This window comes from Condylura cristata, unplaced genomic scaffold, assembly GCF_000260355.1.
Source record: "Condylura cristata isolate star-nosed mole 26May11 unplaced genomic scaffold, ConCri1.0 scaffold00013, whole genome shotgun sequence".
NCBI lineage: Eukaryota > Metazoa > Chordata > Mammalia > Eulipotyphla > Talpidae > Condylura > Condylura cristata.
Window position 1 is genome coordinate 38,149,851 of NW_004567114.1, and position 25,512 is coordinate 38,175,362.

The 25,512-nt window shown below is 40.4% G+C and overlaps 1 protein-coding gene across 1 annotated transcript in view; it reads left to right on the top strand.

The window, feature by feature from the left end:
• Positions 1–25,512, top strand: part of NIN (ninein (GSK3B interacting protein)) — a 95,456-nt gene that overhangs the window by 48,815 nt on the left and 21,129 nt on the right. The window contains exons 7-21 of the mRNA XM_004681877.2: positions 4,192–4,338; positions 4,821–4,988; positions 5,465–5,601; positions 5,952–6,092; positions 6,280–6,454; positions 9,046–9,156; positions 9,867–9,956; positions 11,985–12,123; positions 13,847–13,968; positions 15,319–15,824; positions 16,602–18,746; positions 19,963–20,088; positions 20,196–20,265; positions 21,182–21,394; positions 23,210–23,323. Coding sequence (XP_004681934.1) covers positions 4,192–4,338; positions 4,821–4,988; positions 5,465–5,601; positions 5,952–6,092; positions 6,280–6,454; positions 9,046–9,156; positions 9,867–9,956; positions 11,985–12,123; positions 13,847–13,968; positions 15,319–15,824; positions 16,602–18,746; positions 19,963–20,088; positions 20,196–20,265; positions 21,182–21,394; positions 23,210–23,323 — 4,404 coding nt within the window. The remainder of the gene's footprint in view (positions 1–4,191; positions 4,339–4,820; positions 4,989–5,464; positions 5,602–5,951; positions 6,093–6,279; positions 6,455–9,045; positions 9,157–9,866; positions 9,957–11,984; positions 12,124–13,846; positions 13,969–15,318; positions 15,825–16,601; positions 18,747–19,962; positions 20,089–20,195; positions 20,266–21,181; positions 21,395–23,209; positions 23,324–25,512) is intronic.

Sequence of the window (25,512 nt, forward strand, 5' to 3'; positions counted from 1 at the left end):
CCATTGTATATATGTACCACATCTTTCTAATCCAGTCATCTACTTTTGGGCATTTGGGCTGCTTCCATGTTTTTCCAATTGTAAATAAAGCAGCACACCTAGCTTTTAATCAGGAGGAATAATCTTGACAAGAGCTAAACTAGCTCCCGTTCAGGGCAGCTATTTCTTGGCTTTTTTCAGCTAGGAAGTTAGCAGTGAAGGTTTTTTCATGTTGTACTGTGGAAAGAAAAACTGCCCATCTGAGCCTGTTATTGTGCTGAGCACATTACCCCATGAAATTTCCAGACGTTTGCAGTGTTGCTGTAATGTCAGACATATCTGTGGAGTAGCATCCACACTGCAAAATGAGGGGCACAAAAAGGAGACCAATAGGCTTGAGTTGGGGACTGTTCTGGAGGCCAGACTGAGACATTTAGGGTTTGGAAGAGAAAATTTTAATACCACTTCAGGATCAGCAGACGTAGTAATAACCTAGGAGTATCCTTCCTTGCAGAGGGTGGTCTGAGTTACTTTCACAGCGCAGGTTGGTGTTAAAAGAACCTTTGGTTAGGAGCCAACACAGTATTTTGCTGATGAGGAAAGAGATAGGTTGATGGTTTTGAACAGATGAAGATGCTTGGAGTCCTCTAAGACTCTTGGCTTGGAAAGACTCTGAGCTTTACATTTATGGGAAAATTAAGAAGGAAACTGGCAAGCCTGGCCACATGAACAGTCATGAAACTCAGTGATGCCAAGGTATGTCTTCCAAAGAGCAAAACATAGGATTGGAGGGATTTAGAGGTTAGGACTACAGTTTTGGCCTTGGGAATCTGATTACAGGATATTTGAAACCATGCTGTCTGTTTGCCCGGGAGATATGTGTTAATATTTTCCTAAACCAGAATGAGATTTACCATCAAAAGTGTCTAAAACTTGGAGAAATGTCTTTCCCTTCTTCCTTGTGTGTGTGACCATAATCAGCATTTTGACTACCTTTTTAATGGCTCAATGGTTATTTATTTTTCATTGGTGACTGTTGAGTCAGAAAATTAAGTTCATCCTTCTGAATTATGAATCAGTGCAGTATATAGAAACTTGAATTGTTTTTGCCAAGAAATGTTGCACAAACTTGGATTATTACCTAAAAACAATTTTTGGAATAAACTGTAACCATTTGAGGAAAATTGAATTTTCTTCTGTGGTGGAGTTTCCAAGGATCCTGCAGAAGAAGTAACACACTTATTTTCCTCTGCCATGAGATTGAGTAGAGGATTGCCTATCAAATATAGTTTTTACTTAATGTCTTTCATTAAAAAAAAGAAAGTCATGGAATACTATAGGACTTTGTATTCTGTGCTCTAGACCACAGAGGAACTGAAAGTTCAGGATGATCTCACCAACATACAACTTGTAACTGAAAGCAATTTTAGATTAGTCACCCCTCATTTGATACCATTGCTGCTTGTGACCACTTTCAGGAAGGGGGACTAGTTTCACTGTCTCCTGGCTTTCACTGGTAACTTCCACAGGAAAGCTGTGGGCTTGGGATAGCCAGCTGTCACCCTACATGCCACATAGGGCCGTGCTACTTTATATGGGCTGCCCAGTGTTCTTGAAGTTGAACTTTTGCTACACTTTTTCCAATTGGGAAGTTTGTCTTAAAATCAGAAGATGGGGGGCCCTCCCTGATGGTGTAGTGGGTTAAGGCACAGCACTGCAAGCTAGAGGAAGCCTCTTCAATGCCGGTTCGATCCCTGGTCCTAGAGGTGATCCACATGGCTGTGGCAGACCTCTCCTGTCTTGCCCGCTGCTCCCCTCAGCAGTGTACCTCATTGATCTGCCTGTTCTGCTCCCCACCCTGTCTCTGGTGAGTTCTCTCACCCTCTGCACCTCTGGCCTATACCCCAGTTCTGTATGCATAAACAAATAACTCTTTTTTAAAAATCAGAAGATGGGGTTCCATTTTTCTGGCACTGAGAAGTGATTGACTCCTCTGACAGGACAAGCTTAGGGGGTTCACATAAAATGACACTACGTTCTTGTGTTTTGAGACAATCCCACCTCATTCATTAACATCACTTTCCTGGCCTTGCTGGGATGTGGGCTTGTGACCCCCTTTCATGGTACATTATTTTCTAATATACACATGGGTGAGTCAGTGATACAGACACCTGGCTTATCATGAGGCATTCAAGAAATCCTTGAGGCTCTAGATGCAGCTCTGTAGAGGGAGCCCAGTTTTCCATTTGACCTGCCTGCTTGTCAGCCCAACCCTGCCCATCCGCCTCTCCTGATTCACATCCTCTGATTCACGTCTTGCACACTTCTCACCCCATGTACAGTAACTAGCAGGACTCACTTGCTCCATTAAATGAATGAGGGCTTTTAGGCAGCCTGGAAGCTGTGTATTGCTTTGGTCAAGCTTACAGGCCAGACAATGTGGTGCTAAGGAGAGAGCACAAATATACTTGTGAACTTCAGTCAGCACCCTTGGATGTTACTGTGACTTTGGTTGGGTTGTCCTAAAAGCCTAGCCCTCTGAAAAAAGGGTTTCTTTTGGTTGATAAGAATAAGACAAAGAAACTAAGCGTTTTTGGCAACCTCGGAGTCTTGCCAAAAATGGCAACTTTCCATTGATTTCATTGCAGAATTCCCTTATTAAGCATGCAGGTGAAATGGAAACGGGGTGCCCTCTACAGAGCTGCATCTAGAGCCCCAAGGACCTTCTTGAACACCTCATGATAAGGTAGCCAGGTGTCTGTATCAGTGACTCACCCATGTGTATGTTGGAAAATAATGTATCATGAAAGGGGTCACAAGCCCAAATCCCAACAAGGCCAGGAAAGTGATGTTAATGAATGAGTTGGCATTGTCTCAAAACAAGAATTCTTCCAATGATTCCCTCTCTTCAGAATGATTTTTTTGTTTCAGAGCCCTCTCCAGAGGAAGTGGTGTAAACACAAAATGGAAACAGATGTTTCCTATTGGATGTGATTTGACCAAAAGCATCTGAGATAATTCCTCAAAGTCTTATACGAAGAATAAAATCAACAATTAAGAGAACACATAAGTCTGGCAATAGTTCAGATTTATAAATTGAATAGTGAAAATTTTGAGGCTGTCTTACACAGATGCCTTTGAGTAGACCCATTGTCTGTGTTTGTGCAGTTGGAATAATTTTTTTTCTTATTTCATCTCCTTGCATCCCAGCAACATGAGCCTTACCTGAGCCTTACTGGAAATGAAGTCTCAGACCCCACCTCCTGACTTACTACCAAAGTCTGCATTTTAACAAGACCTCTAGGTGATTTTATTTTGTAGCATGGAGACAATGCCCTGTAGAAAATATTAAGCCCACAACATGGAGAATCCAGCTACAAGGAGAAAGAACCTCTTGCCTCCCCTTGTGTTTGTGGTGTCAGTGATTCATGCTGGTTTGTTCCCTTTCTGTTTTTTTAAGGAACAGATCATCCGCAAACCTCAAGATGAGTAGTAAGGGCTCCCCTTTCCTAGCTGTATGAGGACTGCTTGACTACCATCAAGAGTGCAGAGTAGCCTAACACAATTTCCTGTTCTGTATGACTACTGCATACACACACAATCCTTACCCAATTTGTGTTTCTCCTGTGTTAAAGCATTAAAATAAATGAAACCCAACAGATGCAGTGTTGTTCCAAGTAGGGCTCTAAAGCTCAAATCATGGGTTTCAGATCAGACTCCTAGATCACTGCAGTCTGGGCCAAGCCAAATTCTGCTGTGCTAACATACCAATTTCAAAAATTCCATATAAGCAAAATATTCCATGAAGTTGCCACAGTATAATGGCCTAATGAACGCTCAACTGTTTTCTATTATTACAACACTGGGAAGTTTTATCCTTATGTTATTTAAGAAAATTTTTAATTTATAAGAACAATGTATAGTAATAGAAAAGATTACCTGTTAAGTGGATGAGAAAAGAGGGAGAGAAATCAGTCAATTGCTAAATTGTGTGAGATTGCAATGATGGCAAAAATGGCCTTTTATTAGGTTTCTGTGAAAGAAAAGGACATTTTATTGAAAGGAAAATAAATTCAGTGAAATGAGAACAAAGAGAAAAATTTCTGGAGTCCTCTGATAAGTAATGTGCCAATTTCTATTGGCCAGAATTATACTTCAGGCCTTGTGTTATTTTGAGTGAAATATTTGAAATATGTGGTAACCCTTTTCTAGATGCTTGAAGAAGTCTTTCATAATCTTAATCCTGATGGGACAATGAGTGTAGAAGATTTTTTCTACGGCTTGTTCAAAAATGGGAAATCCCTTACGACATCCGCATCTACTCCATATAGACAACTGAAAAGACACCTCTCCATGCAAGTAAGAAATAAATAGGAATGTTGGCGTGTGTGTACTCAAGTTTAAAACTCACTTAGAGAGTTTCTAATGAATCTGTTGTCTGAGAAGTACAAGGGAGAAAGAAAGGAGCAAAAGAATAAGAAGAACCAAACCATAGGGAAGGAAAAGTTGGGTTTAAGTAATAGCCATAAATTACAGAGTAGGAAGACCACTAATTATTCCCCCTTAACGTTAGCTGTGAGTCAGAAGAAACTCTAATGTTAAGTAGAGACACATCTCACTATCTCAAGGGATTCTCTTTCAGATAAGTGTTTGAGATAAGCTTTATACTCTTGACTCAACTTGGGAAAGGCAGATCAAAGGGGCTCCATGACTTGTTTTTCTAGCACAGCAAATTAGAGACACATGCTTTCTGCTTCTTGTGGGCAGGACTGACCAATCTTGGTCTTAGTCAATGTCTTGTTGAAATGCCCAGGCTTGCTCAAGTCTCTTTCTTCTTCTAGTCTTTCGATGAGAGTGGACGACGAACTACCACCCCTTCAGCCATGATGACTACCATTGGCTTCCGGGTCTTCTCCTGCCTGGATGATGGGATGGGCTATGCAACTGTGGAGAGGATCCTGGATGCCTGGCAGGAAGAAGGCATAGAGAACAGCCAGGAAATCCTGAAGGTGGGGCCGCTAGAAGGGGAGAAAAGTGGTATATTGGGGCAGGGTTGGAGATGCCAGTGTTTTTTATGAAACTCTATTTGATTTCTTCTTTATGATTCTTCTATTCACAGACTCTCAGAGGTGAGGTAACTTTCCCTGCCCCCTTCAATCAGGATAGTGTTGCTAACTACCTCCATGTTTGTTAGTTCCCAAATTATTGACAGGAGAAATGCTCCTAGGTGATCTCTGTCTAGGAAAGATGAGTTATACCACTGTGTTCACAGAGCGTATTTTTCAAAAACAAGCAAAGAACCATTTTATGGTTTTCTTAGAGAGCACTTGGTATGTTCTAGATTGAATATCATTCTTAAGCAATTACTAAAGAAATGTAACCAGCTAACATCTACACTACCAACTCAATTCTCTGGGTCTGCAAATCTCCCAGTTCTCAGCTTTCAGAGGCTACGGCTTACGATCATCTTGAACTTGTTTTCCAGGCTTTAGACTTCAACCTTGATGGAAATGTCAACTTGACAGAATTGACACTGGCTCTTGAAAATGAACTTTTGATCACAAAGAATAGCATTCACCAGGCAGCTCTGGCCAGTTTTAAGGCTGAGATCCGGCATTTGCTGTGAGTTGAGTGCAGGCTTTACCTGCTCCAGCCCCTTTCCTGCTTGTCCAGAGAATGGTTGCGGTCTGCCTACAACAAACATCCCTCGTTCTCTGCGCAAATGTGGCTCATGGCCCATCATCTCACTATGGCACAAATCTTCCTTAAATTGTAGGAGGATGAAGTAGAGCTCAGATTTGTACATTGGCTTTTGAAAGGAGCTGTGGAATTTCTTGTTGTTTTGTTTGGGGAGGGTTTGGGTTGTCTTGGTTTTGGTTTTGTATTGGAGCAAGCCAGATGAGAGTTGTGTTGGGGGTCTACTTGTTGCTTAGAAACAGTTTCTCTTTAACTAGGTTTCTCTCTAATGCTAGGGAGCGAGTTGATCAGGTAGCCAGAGAAAAAGAGAAGCTACGCTCAGATCTGGACAAAGCCGAGAGACTCAAGTCTCTCATGGCCTCTGAAGTGGACGATCACCACGCGGCCATCGAGCGGCGGCATGAGCACAACCTCAGGTGAGACTGGGAGGGCCTCCCCCACCCTGGGCCTGCCCTCCTGCTTGGCCATTCCTGGCCTACCAGGAGGTAGGGGCAGTACGTACCTTCTCAAGGCACTCTCTGTCTCTCTGCCTCTGCTCTCCCATTTTTGGTAGGTCCACTTAGGTGGAATTCGATGATAGCTCATTAATCTTTCCTCTCACAGGAAACTGGATGAAGAGTATAAGGAGCGTATAGCAGCCTTAAAGAATGAGCTCCGAAAGGAGCGAGAGCAGATCCTGCAACAAGTGGGCAAGCAGCGTTTAGAGCTTGAGCAGGAAATTGAAAAGGCAAAAACAGAAGAGAACTACATCCGGGACCGACTTGCCCTCTCCTTAAAGGTAATCACCCTTGTGGCTCTGTGGTCTGCGGCTGTGCAGGGTGACCACATGGAAACCACAGCTCTGGGATGGGCTGCTTGACAGGACTCAGCCCAGGGCTCCCCATGTTCGCCCATAAGGGTTGCGGCATGGCAGGGCCCCTTCAAGGATCCGGCTTTCAGGCTCTCCAGGCTTCTGATGGAAGCTGCACTGGGTCCTGCATCTTCCTGCCTCCTCACTGTGTTCTTAGCAGATGGCCGCCCCTCCTGCCACACTAACGCTTCTTCCTTTGACATCTCCCTCTCCTTTCCTGTGCCTCAGTAGAGGAAATGCCCTTCTCTTTACTGGACTCTGACACCAGATAATCGGGTACATGTAGCCTAGAGATTAAGGGGGCAGAGGATGGCGGGGAGGTTCTGGACTCAGACTGGTTTCAGAAGACCTTGACCTAGTTGCCCAGACATGTTTCCTGCACGTCACAATTCCTGCCTTGTAGTGTTGTAATGGGGATTAAATGAGGTGCACAGTGTCTGGAATTAATAGCACATACAGAATTATATGCTATTCCTGAAATACTGCACATCAAAAACTGAGCTAATTCTCATTTTCAGCCATCAGACTGATTCTGCATTTTTTCCATAACCCACATCCACACCATGTGCTGTAAGTCGCAGAGGTTGAACTCAGGTATCCTCACTCATCAGACTAATCCTGTTGATGCTCTGAAATTCCTTAGGTTCCTCGCTCCCCATCTATCTACTCTACCTGCATAGGTCCGGAATTCATCATAGCTTCTCAGCTGGCTGATGGGCATCCTGTCCTGTCTAAACCAATCTCCATATGGCCTCTGAAGGCGCCTTACACTGTGCTCTTACCCTTTGTAAAAATAGAGCATGGTAGCCTGGAGGCCCAAGAGGGGACTTGTCCTCATCCCTCCTAACCCCAGCTCCTCCCAGCTGCCCCAGCCTCTGGTCCCCAGGCCCCCTGCAGCCACCCCCACCAGCTCTCGCAGCTCCCCAGTGAGCTTGCGTGCCCTTCAGTACTTTCTCCAACACTGCATGCCAAGCTACTGTTTTGTTCCTTCTACATTTACTTCTGTCTTGCCAGAGGATAGCACATTTTCTGTTGCATCATAGATAGTTATATCCTGCCCATGGTCCAGATTTCATGTGCCCTGTGGTCAGTGACAGACAATGATTTGTCCATTTCTACACACCAGCACGGCGGATGGCAGAGATGGCTTCTGATCATTTTGACATCTGAATTTGATCAACTTTGAAAGATTAGATTGGCATTTGGGGGCAGGAGGGAGGTAGTATTATTCTTGTTTAAATGTTTCAGGCACATTCTTTTCTACTCCATACTGCTATGTGAGGGTGTGAACTAGAATGTATTAAAATATACTGGCTCTATATTCTTTTGGCAGAATGTGCTTTGAAAATAATGTTCTTCCCATCAGCCTTTAATATTGGAATAGAAAATATGTCAAGTGGCTATCTCTGTGGGTTTATGTATTTTTTTGACAAATGTGGGTGTAAATCTAAGAAGTACTAGATATACTCAAGGCGGGGGGGAGGGAAACACCATTTGTAGACCTGACTTGATGTGGGTCTTATTATAATAATTTAAGTATATATATAAGTTATGGGAAAACCTATATGTCTAGCTTTTATAACTTAAGTAAAAGAATTGTAAATTAAATACAAACCAAACTATCTCACCACTAAAGAAAGTTGTTAGAGTTATTCTGCTTTAGCTTTTCTGAGTTCTCTTCTTCTGTCAGGTGAACCAGCTTTCTTTTGGACAACATACTGAAACTTTTAATGTTATTATGTATTCTGCTGCAGTAGTGTCAGTAGAAGTATAATACAGGTCACACACACATAACTATACGTTAAAGGTAAAAAAGAAAGGGTATGATTAGTTTTAAATTATTTTATTTAATCCAGTATCTCCAAAACATTATCCTTTGATATGTAATCCACATGCAGAATATAACATTGCACTATTTTTACATTTTTGTACTCTTCGGAATGTGGCATTTTACACTTTTGGGCATCTTGGTTGCTGCACACGTAGCCCACGTGGCTGATGGTGGCTGCCACGTGACAGTGCAGGTCACAAGGGGGAAGGGGAGCAAATTTTTGGGTTAGAAAACAAATGTAATCTTTAGACTGTTTGCCTTTTATCCATTCCAACATGCAAGATGAACGCATTTTCTTTATACAAAGCACAATTTACATGCCTTGTATAAGATGGTTGCTTTTATTTTTTAAAAAAAGTGGACATTTTTAAAGATTTATCTATTTGTACAGACAGAACTCAGGTACAGACCAGAGGTGCAGGGAGGTGAGAGGATTCAACAGAGACAGAGTGGGGAGCAGAACAGGCAGCTGTACTGAAATACACTGCTGAGGGGAGCAGCGAGTGGGTCAGGAGAGGTCTGCCATGCAATGTGGGTCACCTTCCTGCCTGGGGATTGAACTCTTGCTGCAGTGGCTGTGATAGCTTCACAGGGCTGTGCTTTAACTTGTCGCGCCACCAGGGAGGGCCCTGAAGAGTTTGCTTTAAAAAAAATCTGAGCCATATTTAACTCTCACAAATTTCCCCAGGAAAATAGCCGGCTAGAAAATGAGCTTCTGGAAAATGCAGAGAAATTGGCAGAATATGAGAATCTGACAAACAAACTTCAGCGAAATTTGGAAAATGTGTTAGCAGAAAAGGTAAATCTGTTTCAAGTTGCTTTTCTGATGTGCAGTCAGAGTGTATTCACTCCAGGGAACAGAGGCAGTGCAACCACGAATATTTCCGTTGGGGAATTACAGGCACACCACGGAGCAGTTGCAGCTGTGGTGCCAGACCATCCCAGCAAAGCCAGTGTCACAGTAAAGCAAGTCACATAAATATTTTGGTTTCCCAGCACATATAAAAGTCAGGTTTTCGCTGTACTGTAGTCTAGGAAGTGTGCCATAGCATCATGTCTGAAAAAGGTACATACCCTAATTAAACATGATCCAGAAACATGCAATGAGCGCATGCCGTTAGTGAAATGATGCCAAGGGATGACACAGGCTCATCACAGATCTTCAATTTCTAAAAACCGAGGTTTCAGCAAAGTATCATGAAGTGAAGTATGATGAAACTAGGAGTAATCGGTGTACTCGGTGTATACTCGGTGGCTAAAGAAAGCTCTGTTTTTGTAGGGACATAATTTTAGTGGGCTGGATCTCTGAGATGATCTCTGCCTGAATTGAACACATCACTCTTAGCATGTGCTCCCTCAATGACATCCCTTGGTGATGTTTCTGCTTAAATGTCACATTCCTTTCCTACTCAAGAGACGGTGGACAGTAGCTATTAGGGCCCTTGGTATGTTAGATGTCAAAACAGGCCACTTGGGAAAAATGACCATTGTGACCTTTTGCTTTTCTAGTTTGGTGACCTTGATCCCAACAGTGCTGAATTCTTTCTGCAAGAGGAGAGGCTGACACAGATGAGAAGTGAATATGAGCAGCAGTGCAGGGTGAGTGATTGGGAGAACTTGGTAACTAGTCGCTCCAAAGCAGCTTCGCCATGTACTGGCTGTGTCTCCATGAGCAAGTCACTTAATGTGTGGGGACCTCAATGCCTCATCTGTATGATGGTAAAAGAAAGAATATCCACCTCATAGGGTGGCTGTGAGGACTCAGAGTGATGTATGTGCAGTTAAAACAGAGTCAGGGACATAGCAAACACTTAACAACTGTTAGCCAGTAATATGATTTAGTATCCTTCTGAACTATTAGGAAATCATGCAAACTACAGTCAGTCTGCTTTATCTAGGTCAGCTATAGCGAGCGCTTACAGGAAAATATAGTCTTATTCCAAGTGAAAGAATATGTGATCATGTTAATGTGCATTTTCCAAATAATGTGAATTTTCCAAAGTTAGCCTTTCCTTATTGATCATTGCAGACCCAAGCTGTTGTAATTTGTTTTTGTACTGTGATTTTTTTTTTTTCTGAACACATTCCTTACTTTATTTACAAAATGCAAATGAAGCAGAAACCACTCAACGCCTTCAACTAGTAAATTATCAAAATTCCTAACAGAAGAGACAAAAACATCTCCATAAATAACAGGAATCTTTCATTTTTAAAAAAAAAATTCACTCTAAGCTTAGCAATTTGAATGTTTTTCTTAAACCACAAACATTTGTTTATTTTAACAAAGTAACCAAAACTGCATTCTCACTGCTTCAGAGGAAACTGTGAAGTAAAGAAACGATCACCTCCTGTGAGGTTGCTCAGCTCTGCCTTCTCAGGAGAAAAGATCTGAAACCTTTCTACCATTTTTAAATTAAGTTTTGTCTCTTGACTCTAATCAAGTGGAAGTATTTTCTTCAAATATCTGTGAAGTTAATGATTTCCTCAGTAAAATCTATCAATCTCCACAAATTCCTCAGATATGTTCATTTCTTTTTCTTTTAACAGCTTTACAAGCCAAAGAGTTCACCCACTTGAAGTGTGTTATCCATAGCTTATACAACCTTCACTGTGGCAGCTTTAGAATATTTTCAACACCCTCCAAAAAATCTCCCACTCTACTTAGTTGTAATCTCATCTATCACCCCCAGCCTAGACAACTAATAATCTACTTTCTATCTCTAGATTTGCCTATTCTTTACATTTCATATACATGGAATCATACAATATGTGGTCCTTTGTCACTGGCTTCCTTCACTTAGCATAAATGTTTTCAAGGTTCATCCAGGTTGTAGCAGGTATCTGTACTTCCTTTCTTTTAATTGCTGAATAATACTCCATTATATGACTATCTCGCATCTGTCCATTCATTAGTCGGTGGACATTTGGGTTGTTTAACTGTTGTGAATAAAGCTGCTGTGAACATTTATGTATAAGTCTTGTGTAGACATATATTTTTATCTTCCTTCCATATATAACCAGGAGTGGAATTGCATTGTAGGTTCGCTGGATATTTAACCTTTAAGGTACTGCACCACTTTACATTCCCACCAGTCAAAGAGCTTTAACCTCTCCATACCTTTGCAGTGGTTATGTCTTTTTGATTGTAGCCATCCTAGGCAGTATGAAGTGATATCTACTTGGTGATTTTGATTTGCATTTCCCTGATGGCTAATAATATTGAGTATTTTTCCATGTGCATATTGGTATATTTTTGTTGGAGAAATGTCTCCTCAGATCCTTTTTAACACATTGCTAAATGGGGTATTTATCTTTTTATTATCGATTTATAATTATTCAGATAGTCTAATTGTAAGTCCCAGTCAGATACATAATTTGCAAAAATATTTCTCCTCCTTTGTGGATTGTCATTTTGTTGTTAATGTTTTCTATGTTATTGACGTAACACTGATTTCCAATACTTTATATAATTAGCAGTAAAGGAATACAGGTTGTCTCTACTTTCTTAATGGTGCCCTTTGATGCACAAAAGTTTAAATTTTAATGATGTCGATTTATGTAGTTTTTCCTTTGTTGCTTGCACTTTTAATGTCATATCTAAGATTTATATTGGCTTTTAACCTGTAGGTATTGCAAGACCAAGTAGATGAACTCCAGTCTGAGCTGGAAGAATACCGTACACAAGGCAAAGTACTCAGGCTCCCCTTGAAGAACTCCCTGTCAGAAGAACTCGCTGGTAACAGTAGCTGCACAGAGCCTGATCAGGGTAAGCCACTCAGACACATCTCTGTAACTTGTCTGTCTGGGATGTTTCTTTTTAGAACCATGGTTGAATATAAAATTGCAAGACTTTGGCAACACCAATAACAGAAGAGACTTTGGCAGTGCTAGTTTCTGAGCTGTTTTATTCGTCATCTGTGTTTTCATTTGTCCTTGAAAGCTTCAGGAGAATATTTCCATCTGATTTTGATATGAGCAACCACAGAATGGAAAAAGCAAACCACAAGGATATTTGTTTTGTTTAAAAACAAAACAACAACTGGCAACAAGTCTAAGAATACAGGCTTTGGAAGTGTTAGAATTCAGGCAGTGGGCTATTGTTGAATCCTTTCTAAAAAGAGCCCCTACCTGGTATCCTGGTATGACAGTGGTTTGGACAGTGAGCCAGTCAGAAACCACAGAATGTGGTTTTATTATGCTAGCTGTGTTAAATGTCTGTATTGCCTCTGCAAAAAAAAACAAAAAACAAAGGCCAGCGCCTTTGAGGAGGATGTTGAGTGGCAAGTTTGCAAGGGAGTGTTGCTTGAGAGTCCTGTGTTGCTTGGGGGTCCTGCTCTCTCCACTAGGACCCTTCTTCCCGGTCCTTTGCCTCTTTCTTTGGGGGTATTGACTTTTGATTTCAGAAAGGACACATTCTAAATTCTTCTGTCATAACTAGTTCTTTCCACTGCTACTTGGAACAGTACAGGTTCTTACAAGAGTTGTTTGTTTTTTTTCTTGCCTGTCTGTTCTGGAATAAACAAGGGATTAGGGAGAGGATAGGAAACAGCCTTTTTTCTGAGTCCGAATCTGCAGTCTTAGCCTTACTGTGGTGTAAAGATGAAGCTCAAATGACGATTGGTCTATCTCAGGAGCTTTTCTGGACGTTTCCAGAGAGTGTTGGGGATTCTCATGAGTACATAAAACTACACCATCTTGGCAGGTGAGAATTCTACCACTGAGCCATGCGTACACTCTCAACTCACCACCTTGGGTGTTTATATCAGGGCTCACTACTCAGCAAGGAGAAAGCCCAAGGCAAGACTGTGAGCCCCAGAGACTAGTCATGAGCCCTATGTACGCCCACATGTCAAACTTGTTTGGGGTGGCCCACCTCAAGAAATGTCTACATAGTATTAGATATCATCGTTTTATCAATATACTAGCTCAATGTCACTTTTTTTCCTGCCCTTCTCAGTGACCATAGGCAGTTTCAGAGGGGACTTCATCTGGATGAGTTGAGAATTTCCTCCCCAAATTGCCTATATCTAGGTTCCAAATTGAAGCCCTATTTATATATTTTTTTAATTAGCAGATAATTTACGATGAGGATCCACCTACATTCTTGGAAATTCATTTACAGTGCTCAGTGTTGAATGATGGGTGGGATTTTCTGGTCCATGAAGTTAACTCCTTCAGGCATAGCAGCAAGTATGCTGGACCTTCACCCTCCAACCGCGTCACGGCTCTGCTCATTGCCACACAGGATTGTGTTCAGGCTGAGCACTGCCTCTCCAGGAGAGAATCTATTTCCTTTCAATTTTTTCTTCTTTTCCCTAATGCTTAGAAACAGAAGAGACTTCTCTTCACTTCTGCTATTTCCTAGTAGATTGCATTAATGGCAGTTTATGCTGAAAATTATTCCTTAGTTAAACTGGAGATGCCCTCCTCCTATGCTAGCTGTTCTTGAAAGAACCTGCTGCAGGGTCAATGGCACCCATGTGTTTCAGGCCTTGGCTCTGAAGAATGCAACCCATTGAATATGAGCATCGAGGCGGAGCTGGTCATCGAACAGATGAAAGAACAACATCACAAGGACTTGAGTCGCCTAAGACTGGAGCTTGAAGATAAAGTAAGTCCTTTGTGTCAGTCCTATTCTTTCATTTCTTTGACTTCTTACAAGTTTTTTTGCATGAAGGGCATTTGCAATTCTTTTATCTTAAGGCAGCACTTTCTTTTCTTTGTCTGATGGCTGCCGGGAACCTCCTTCCTTGAGTGGCGTCACAGACCAAGTGAGGACTTCTCCTTGGAGGCAGTGTTTCTGAAATGTAGTACCTTCAGCCCTAGCAAGCATGGAACTTGAAAGCTACTACATTATTTCTAACTTGTTAAAGTAAAATCTTAGAAAACCAAAAAGATCTTAATCTCCTAAACTAGGTATAAATTCTAATTCTTGCCACCAAATGCCTTTACCATGTGGCTTCAATTTATGTCTCTGGTCTTGTTTTTACTATTCCTTTGAATTACCTTATCCTCTAGCCAAGCCAGATAGTTCACTGTTCTCCATCAAACTCCTCTGTTGATGCTCTGTTATTCCTTTTTTCTGTTTCCTGAAAGTATACTTACTCTTCTGAGTTTATATCAAATGCTGTCTCTTACATAATCACAGTCTCCCAGCCAAATGCAATTTTTCACTCCTTTGAATCCCTGGGTTACATTGAAGCTCTTTTTGCTATACCTTTTACATTTTCACTCGGCTTTTTCATATACTTGTCTGTGTTTATCAAAACCATGTCTAGACTGGTTTCTCCTTGATAGCAGGGACTGTGTGTTCTGCTTACCTACCTTTATGTCTCTCTGGGCCTGCAGAGTGCCTGATGAGTATTCGATACATACTTGGATTTAATTATTTTAAGAGCCCGAGTTTGCAGTTGGAAAGAAGGCCAGAAAAGACAAATGGTATCTAGTCAGTTTAATAGAATTGTGTTCAGAAACTAGTAAAATTGAAGCAAATTAAAAAGGAAAGCAAGCTATACTTAGCTTAAATTAAATACATCTTTTGAATAAGATAGCATGTAATTGTGGGTTTGATTTAAGATACCTTTTTTTAAAAAATGAGAAAACTGGACCCTCCCTGGAGGCGCGGTGGGTTAAAGCATAACACTAAGAAGCTAAGGCACGTCAGCATGAGTTCGATTCCCGCCTGCCCTGGAGGTGACCCACATGGCATGGCAGACCTCTCCTGACCCGCCCACTGCCCTCCTCAGCAGTGTACTTCGTCAGTCAGCCTGTTCTGCTCCCCACTCTATCTCTGGTGAATCCTCTCATCACCCCTGCAACTCTGGCCTGTAACTCAGTTCTGTATGCATAAATAAATACATCTTTAAAAAAAATGAGAAAACCAAGGAATGTCTTGGAGGACATCACCTGTCCATGGCCTTGAGTTATATAACATTGTGGGGGTTTCACTTTCTGACTTCAGGTGCACCATTATGAAAAGCAGCTAAAAGAAACCAGGGTTGCCTGTGAAAAGGAGCAGGAAAACACCAAGCAAAAGTATGAGAATGAAACACACACCTTGGAACAACAAATAAGTGACCTTAAAAATGAAATTGCGGACCTTCAGGGGCAGGCAGTGGTTCTCAAAGAGGCACAACATGCAACCACCTGCAGACACGAGGAAGAGAAAAGACAACTGCAGGTGAAGTGTGATGAGGAAAAGACTCACCTGCAAGAGAGACTGAAGTTGGAACATGAGCTGGAGCTTAAGGCTAGACTGGAGCAAGCAGAGGAAAGCTTTAACCAAGAAAGAGAAGGACTCATTCAAAATGGCACCTGGACAGAAGAGAAGGTGAGAGACTTGACTCAGGAGCTAGAGCAGTTTTACCAGGAACAGCTGAAAAGCCTGGTGGAGAAGCACACTCTTGAGAAAGAGGAGTTGCGAAAGGAACTCTTGGAAGAACACCAAAGAGAACTTCAAGAGGGCAGGTAAGAAAACTGGGGGTGGGGAGGGAGAAGGTAACCGTGATTTAGGTGCTGGCACCCATGGGCACTAACAGTTCCAGGCAGTAAGGAGATGTTGAGGAATCATTTTTATTTTAAAAGAATAAAGTATTTCTTGTATCCGACTGGTATCTTTTAAGATTATCCCAAATGTGCTTCCTTTCTGGGTCTGTCCTGTGGCTTTCTGAGAACGGCTGTTTGTAAGTTAGATTCTAGGCAAAGTTACGTTTCTTCGCAGAGTTAAGAAACACCACTTTGTGCTTACCTTCCTCGTTTGAAATATCAAGTGCAAATAATCTGACGGTTTTGGTGCTTCATATCCTGATTGATTTGTTGACACTTTTTTAAATAATGACTTTGTTAATGTGTGTTTTTTAGGACTAGTATCCTCCAATGCATTCTTCCCAAGCTAGGGATTAGGTTGACCTACATTTACTCACTTAATGTGAAATGTCAGTGTAAGTTTTGGGCTAAAAATCCATAAGCAGATGCATCCAGGAATGTGCCAGTGAATTTGGTTTCTAAAATTTTCCTCTGAAAACACAGAGATAAAAGAGTCTGTTAAGTGAGTTATGACTGACAGTCTTGGCTCTCAGAAATGAGATCCCTTCTCAGTAAAATTGTATCACATAGAAATTAAATGACAACCATTTTTAGAAAGTATTTAAATTGTTTGGCAGCTTCTATGCATGGAAAAGTATTTTTTGTTTGCGTCCAGAGTTGGTGGCAGTTTCAGTAATGCTGTATGTTGACCACATTTAGGGAAAAAATGGAAACTGAGTATAATAGAAGAACCTCTCAAATAGAAGCCCAGTTTCAGGCTGATTGTCAGAAAGTCACTGAGACATGTGAATGTGCCCTGCGCAGCCTGGAAGGGCGCTACTGCCAGGAGCTGAAGGACCTTCAGGAGCAACGATGTGAGGAGAGAGCCCAGTGGGAGTTTGAGAAGGACGAACTCACCCAGGAGTGTGCGGAAGCCCAGGAGCTTCTGAAAGAGACTGTCCAAAGAGAGAAAGCAACTTCTCTGGCCCTGAGCCAAGAGAAAGAGTTGCTGGAGAAAACATACAAAGAACATTTGAATAGCATGGTTGTTGAGAGAGAGCAGCTACTCAAAGAACTAGAAGATCTCCGAAATGTGTCTGAAAATCAGCAGAGCCTACTGTCCAGCCAGATACTTGAGCTGAAGGGCAGTCATGAAAGAGAGTGGAAGGACAGTAAGCAGGTCATGGGCCAGGCAGGTGCTGTGGAGCAGCTGACCAGCCAGCAGCTTCAGAGGCTGCAAGTGGAGCATGACCAGGAGAGGCAAGAAATGATGGTCAAGCTTCTGGCCTTAGAAAGCGTCCACAGGATGACCTGTGAGAAAGCAGATCGAGAGCGGGTTGAGATGAGCACAGAAATCTCCAGACTTCAGAGTAAAATTAAGGAAATGCAGCAGGTAGCCTCTCCTCACCCCAGACTTCAGAGTGGCTGCCAGGCAATGGAAAGGGAGGAGGCAGAAGGAAGCGGAGCCATGTCCCTGCTCCAGCAAGGAGAGCAGCTACTGGAAGAGAACGGTGATGTCCTCTTAAGCCTGCAGAGAGCTCATGAGCAAGCAGTAAAGGAAAATGTGAAAATGGCTACTGAAATTTCAAGGTTGCAACAGAGGCTGCAAAGGTTAGAGCCAGGGTCAGCAAGGTCTTCTTGTTTAGATGAACCAACTACTGGATTATTTGGAAATTCTCTTGAACAAACAGAGCCATATTTACTGCAGAACAAAACAAAGCAAGCAGAAGGTGTATCTGTGAGGCATGTCCTAAATGACCTGCAGGCTGATGAGGTCCGGGACCTGGAAAGTACAGGAACAAGTTCTGTTCAGAGGCAGGAGAACAAAATAGAGGAGTCTGAAGCATCAATAGAGAGTTTTTCTGAGCTTGCAAATAGTGAGGAGACCAGGACTGAGACATGGGACCTGAAGAATCAGATTTATCAGCTTCAGGAACAGCTGATGATCTTACGTGCTGACTGCAACCGAGCTTCTGAGAAGAAACAAGACCTCCTTTTTGATGTTTCTGTATTGAAAAAAAAGCTGAAGATGCTGGAGAGAATCCCTGAGGCTTCTCCCAAGTACAAATTGTTATATGAAGATGCTAATCGGGAAAATGATTGTCTTCAGGAAGAGCTGAGAGTGATGGAGACACGTTATGATGAAGCACTGGAAAACAACAAAGAGCTCACTTCTGAAGTTTTCAGGCTGCAGGATGAGCTCAAGAAAGTTGAAGAAGTGACCGAAACCTTGCTTAGCCTGGAGAAGAGTTATGGCGAAGTTAAGAGGGAAAATGAGGAACTGCACGTTTTAGTTCTGAGACTGCAAAGCAAGATTGAAAAGCTGCAGGAAGGAGCAGCGTCCCCATGGGACTGCTCCTCCCTGTGGGAAGCCCGCTCAGATAACCTGGAAGGCAAACCTGGCGAAACGGCACTTGATCTCCATCAGGCGCTGGAAGAACATGTGCCGAGGGATGTGAGTGTCCACCATATTATAGAAGAACATTATCAGGTAGATCAATACGTTGAGCAGGAAAACACACAGATCCCAGGAAAAGTGAAAGCACGGGAAATTGCCTGGCTACACAGAACAATCCAGACACATCGAGAAAAGTCCAGAGTACAGAATCAAGTTACACCGGAGGAAAATATTGCCCTCCTACACCTTCAAGACAAACATTGTCCACGTCAGACCTCACTAGCAGAATTAGAACTGGAGAAAAAAAAGCTGCAGGAGTTGACTAGGAAGTTGAAGGAGAGAGTCACCACTTTAGTTAAACAAAAAGATGTGCCTTCCCAAGGAGAAAAGGAAGAAGAACTGAAGGCAATGATGCATGACTTGCAAATCTCCTGCAGTGAGATGCAGCAAAAAGTTGAACTTCTGAGGTAATGTATGTGTCTTCTAAACCTCACGGAATTCCACAGACCACCTCACCAAATCTAACTCCGCTACTTGCTGTGCCTAGAGAAACTAACCTGTTAGTCTTCAAGAGCAGCACAGTGCCCTAGACTTCCTTCTGCTTCTGTCTTAACAAATAGAATAACCTTGCCCTAGGAAGCATCCCCTTCCTCTCTAGGAAATAGATGTTGTCCACTAGGTGTGAAAGTTCATAATGGTGTTTGCTGTTTAACTATGTGTATCATCAATGTATGTCAAGTCTTTAACTCTTTTTTAGTACTTAGTTCCTTTGGATGGATAGAATTTTTCTTTTGACTAAATGTTATGTTCCTTAGTTTGATGAAACATGCTCTTTGAGAATGAGTGTCTTTTGTGTATTATTAACTCACTTCTTATACTAATATAGGAAAAATGTGTTTTGTGGCATATTGAATTAAATGCTGGCATTCCGTAAACACTGGAATTTATCTTAGAAGATAAGCTTTTTGAGGAGCTATTAGATTCTAATAAATGTGCTTGAAGAATGAAGACCAAAAAAATGAGACTAACTTGAATACTGCTCACTTTATAAAATAGTTACTTTAATCTTCTAGCAAATTTGATTTAAAAAGAACTTTCAAAGATTATATCAAGTCTAAAGTACTTACAATATGAAATAAAATCATTTACTTCAGGGTATCGTTTTTCCTCTTCTAACTTTACCCCGTATTTCAGTTCTAAAAATCAGAATGTGAAATTTTTTAAATCACAAAGTAAACAGTGTATATATTTCAGTGTGGCTCTTTTACTTAGGTAGTAAATTTTTCTCTCTAGATATCTGAAGTTAATACAATTTGGTATTGGTTTCTGTCTAGTTAGAGCTGGTAGGTTTCACATCTGAGATAAGTGAAGCTATCGGCTCAAAGCTGAGAAAATAAGCTATCTGACACTGAGAAAATAAGCAGTCACAGTGGGCACTGAGTCTCAGCTCCTCTCTCCAGGCTCAGGTGTTTTAGTCACCTTCACTAACATCTTCAGTGAAATTCTTACTTCCCCTGAGAAACAAGTCGGTATGCCATAGCTTGATTGCTGAGACTACAAATGCAGACTTCCTTTTTAACCGGCATGGAATACTCGTTTTCTTGAAAGTTACAAGAAAGTATTATCCAAAGATACCAGATGACTGCTTTGTTGTAACTTTTATTTTTCATCTCTGCACTTCAGATATGAATCTGAGAAGCTTCAAGAGGAAAATTCTATTTTAAGAAATGAAATTACTACTTTAAGTGAAGAAGATAGCATTTCTAACCTGAAATTAGGGAAATTAAATGAATCTCAGGAAGAGATGTGGTGAGACATATACTTCAATTTTCTTGAAGCTTCTTTGTAAAGACTACAACTATTTTACTTCAATTTAAGGTCTCACTCTTAAAATTATATTTTTGTTGTCCTCTTAGGCAAAAAATAGATACTATAAAACAAGAAAAAACTGCAGTTCAGAAGATGGTTGAAATTTTAAAGAAACAGGTAAGAAGATACTTACCATTTCCCAGTGTTTCTTGTTTTGAAATTTCCTTTTTCTATTTTGATATTTACAAATTTATAGAACAAGCTACTGGAATTGTATGTAACTGTTGATGAGAAGGGTATAAATCCTGAATTTCAAAGTAGAAGCTCACCTCATATAGACACTAACATGTGAATTGTTTTGTGACTAGAAACAGTTTCTTTTTGTGTGAATTAATGGTGTATATATAATTTTAAACTCTGAGTGTTTAACAAAAGCTTTCTAATTGGTAGGGGTGGGGAAGTGATACCCCTGTCCAAATTTGTCACTACAAGTTTTTTTAAAGATTGATTTATTTATGCATACAAGAACTGGGGTATAGGCCAGAGGTGTGGGAGATGAGAGGATTCACCAGAGACAGAGTGGGAAACACAACAGGCTGATGGACTGAAACACACTGCTGAGTGGAGTAGTGGGCAAGACAGGGTGAGGTCTGCCACCCCATGTGAGTCACCTCCCTGGCTGGGACTCAAACTCGTGCATGGCTGAGTATAGCTTCATAGTGCTGTGCTTTAACCCCTTGCACCACAAGAGAGGGCCCTGTGACTAAAATTTTTCATATAAAGAAGAAAGATATCTCTGTGTATATGAGTTTTGTAGATTTACAGAAATCAGTGAGGAGGAACACTCACCTCACTGTGAACAATGGCTACAATGGGGTTGAAATGAATATCTATCACTTCTCTGTATATTTCCCAGTTGATTAATTTGTGTTAATGAGTATTATTTTTGTCATTAAAGTATTATTTTGCTATACTATACACATACATATATAACTTTACTACATAGAGAATGAAAGAAGAATGTCTCTAAATCTGTTTTATAGCCAGAAGTAAGGTAAATTAATTTTTAAAAGTTGACTTCAATTTCAATTAGATTTCAGAATTAAAAACCAAAAACCAACAATTGGATTTGGAAAATATAGAACTCAGCCAAAAGAATTCTCAAAACCAAAAAGAACTGCAAGAACTCAATCAACGTCTGGCAGAAATGCAATGCCAGAGGGAAAAGCCTGGACACTGTACGTTCGAGGAATGGGAACAAGAAAAGGACAGTCTGAAAGAAGAACTGACCCACTGTCAAGTGCAGGTATGTCTGTAGCCAGCTGACAGCCTTTTCAGAGGAAATCCTGAGAAACAAGAGAAATGCTTGTGTTCGGTTTCTTACAAAGTCCTAATAATTAAAACAGTATGGTGCTGCCCCAATACATACTTAGTATTTGATATATACTTGGTATGTATCAAAGGTGACTTCTCAAGTCACTTGAGTAAAATGGATGCATAAGAATGTGGTCAAGTCAAACAGTGGTTGGGTGTAGGCACACTGTGCAGTAGTACTGTGAGGGTATAAAATAAAGAAGAAAATAGTGAAATGAATGAAATGAAAAACCTCTATGAAAAAAATCTCTTTTAGAGGAAATAATTTTCAGGGCGTAGAGTTAACTGAAAAATGAAACGCAAAATAGTATATTAAGTGCCCCTTTCCATGTAAGAAAGAAAAAGACATTAGAAAATACATGTTTATTATTAATATGTATAAAATAAATACAAAAATGGTAACCCAAACACTAAAGAGATGGTTACCTATAGGTGGTGTTGGGAAGGCCATGGAAGAAAATAATGGGAATGGAATAGAAGGGATGAAGAAGGGAGTGACACTTCTCTCAGTATTAGGACTCTAAAGCCATAACATTTCATGTGCTCTTCATAGTTCCCCAAAATAAACACATAATTAAAATTAATCAAGGTGACAGGGGATACCAAAGTAGAACATAAATACCAACAAGTGAATATAGCTGAATTATATTGTAAATGGAGGGTGGACCATTATAGGAAAGAAAATAATTAAGTGACTTGGAAGTTAATATCTTAACTATCTGCTATAGGTCTAGAGACAAAAAGGACGATCCATAAGTATTTTTATAACCTAGTCAGTAAATGTGGTTCTTATGGAATGTGGATTAGTGATTCTGAAAGTTCTTTGTTTTTTCTAGAATTTAAAATAAATAAATATATTGTAGACAGTAAGGCTGAGTTTATTGTTAAAAAAGGAAGTTGCAAGTGGAAATGTAGTGACCCCTGTAGTGCAGGGTTTGAAATATGAATTATTAGTATAAATTCATGTTTTAAAATATGTATATAAGTAAATATATGGTTTCTAAACACTGTCCTCCTTTAAAAGGAGCCAGGGTCCCTTGAAGAAATTATTGATTCCAGCACACAGACAGGAAAATTTCAAAATGAGCTGTAACATCATCTCACAGGGCCAGGAAATAAAAAATACTCACCGAAGAGTAAGCCTGTCAAAAGGCTCAATATGGCGGAGCTCTGAATAACCAAAGATGAAAAAGTTTCATCAGCAAAATCAATTTGTCACAGTGTAACATAAATAATTATGAAAGAAATATGGAATAAAATGAATGCCTCAGGGTCCAAACTGACAGAAAAATTGATTAAATGAGCACTTTCTTCCAGTAGAATTCTAAAGTAGAAAGAAGGAAATAGAAAATCATCATTAGGCAAACACTGGAGTGATAATTGTTGCAGACAAAATCCATTCACAGACACTAAGATAAGCAGAAGTTTAAGGAGAAGCATGATGCATATTGTTTCTTAGTATCTTGTCTAAGAAAAAAGCAGTAACTTTGTGGTGAAAAAACCTGTAAAAATTCTTGGAAATCATGGTCATGCCATTTAAGTTGAAAATGTTTTAAAAGATGACATTAGTTCTGTTGAAGACAGGGCTAAATAGTCATAAACTTGTTCTAGTGTTTCCTTGACATTACTTTTAGTCATAAACTTGTTCTAGTGTTTCCTTGACATTGTTTTTTGTGAACCTTGATTTTTCTTTTTAATCACAGATTAAATGAATAAATCTGTCACTTGACTTATATTTCTCTCTTAGTCCTCCACACTGGTGTCTTCTCTGGAGGCAGAACTTTCTGAAGTTAAAATACGGACCCATATTGTGGAACAGGAAAACCTCCTTCTCAAAGATGAACTGGAAAAAATGAAACAAGTAAGGTGGTGTGCAGGGGGCTTCATAAGACAATGTGGATTCTGGGTCTGGTTTTTGTAGACACCAGATGTCCATTTTACTGAGTCCTGTCAGTTGTCACTTAATAAAGCTGAGGACTTGAAACACAAGTCTATATTTGTAAAGGCTGCTGTTGCTAATTCTTTAGTTATGTAACTTAGACATGTTGTAGTCTGAAATTCTATTACTATAAAAGAACCACAATCTCTTCAGTTTAAGAAATGTATTATTCTACTTTATTCTGGCCAGTGATAAAGTCATAAAAGTTTGTCTAGAAAGGTGACTGTCTTGCTCCTAACTTTCATAATTCAGTTCACCCAGATTTGAGAGACATAAGTAAAAAATAGCCTGATGTCTATTTTTATAACAAGTATGAGGCATCAATCTTAGGCATAAGGCTTTATTGGGGATGGGATATCACTTATTAACCTGGCTTTAAGAAGCCTGTTTCCAAATTTCAAACAAAGAGTTAACTTTAAGTATAAAAGAAGGTTCATCTTAAAGTTAGATCCTGAATATTGTCCTATTTTATTCTTCATCCTGTGTTTTCAGTGAGTACAGGAATCACTCAGTTTGAGCAATCCTGACGTATAGTAAGGGACTTTAGCTGTTCTATTGATTTATTGCTTCACCAAAAGATTGCTTTAATATTATAACATCCTTGGATTATAAAATATTCTTTGTATTATTTTATGTTCTATGAAAGTAAATGCTGAAAGCTAATATATTGAGTCTCTACCATTGAGTGTTATATTCTATTGATCTCTAGTTGATCCCTATAAGTTTTGATCCTAATAGGATTAATGGACTTGCAGGAACCTGCCAGATCCTTTATAAGAACATTTTTAAGTCAAATGTGCTAGATACAGTATATCCGCTCCACCATCAGACAACAGAAAATATCTTTCTGAGTGTGCCAGATGTTAGCACTCATAGGTCCCTTCTGTGGTGTATTTTTTTTTTTTAATTAAAGATTTATTTATTTATTCATACAGAACTGGGGTACAGGCCAGAGGCTCAGGGGCGGTGAGAGGCTTCACCAGAGACAGAGTGGGGAGCAGAACAGGCAGATCGACGAAGTACACTGCTGAGGGGAGCAGCGGGCGGGTCAGGAGAGGTCTGGCTCGCCATGTGGTCTCCTCCGGGGCAGGCGGCAGGCTGGAATCGAACTCATAGGGAAGTGGCTTCAGATTCTCAGTGCTGTGCTTTAACCCGCTGCGCCACCAGGGAGGGCCTCTGTGGTGTATTTTGAGTTCCAAAGCTGTTATGTTATTACCCAGCTCACCCTAATTAACATGGGCACACTTTATTCCTTTACCTTTTGAAAATCTTTTATTCACTCTTCAAGATGATACAGTGAGTGCAAATCCATCACTTGGAAAATGTGCATTCTTGACTTTTCCAAGTTTGAAAACGAGCAGAATTGGGAGGAAAACTGTGGCATTGGTACATCATTTGGCACATTTTTATTGAATATTTTTTGACAGTAGTGTTGGTACAAATGGTGATGTGGAAAAACACACCATTATTTGGAAACTGTTTTATGGCAGCTGGACAGTGGGGTCACAGAGGTAGAACAGGGCCTGTTCATTGCTGGTACGTGTAGCATAGACTTGGAAGTATGTGCTGCCCTGCATAAGTAACAATTTCTTGCACACAGAGCACTTGTATCATCCATTGCACTGAAAAGAAATTTGAACAGCACTTTAACAGAAGTCACATGCCAACTCTATGGACACAGTAACTTTTGTGAGGGTCCTAAGAAAAAGAGGCCTGATAGTGGGCAAAGAAGAAGGTCCCTACGTTTTTTAAAATGTATATTTTTCTGTTTCTGGCTAGTTTAGATTTGCAAGATATACTGGATTTATTGCCAGTTGAAGACAAGATTGAATTCTTAAAATGTGTTGTGCCATACTATTCCTAATGTAAAAGAATTTACAATGAGAATAGAAAGAAGGCCTTAGAATCATAATGATGTTGAGAATTGAAAATTTGAATGTCACATGAAAAGGAGGAAAATTTAAAACATATGCACCATAGGAAAGGGTGAAGAAGTGTAACAAGCAGTGAATCTTTAAAGCAATGATTGTGGACTACAGGCAGCACCTGGGACATTAGTAATATTATCTGAGGTATTTTTGGTTGTCACAAATGGTGCATCTAGTAGGTAA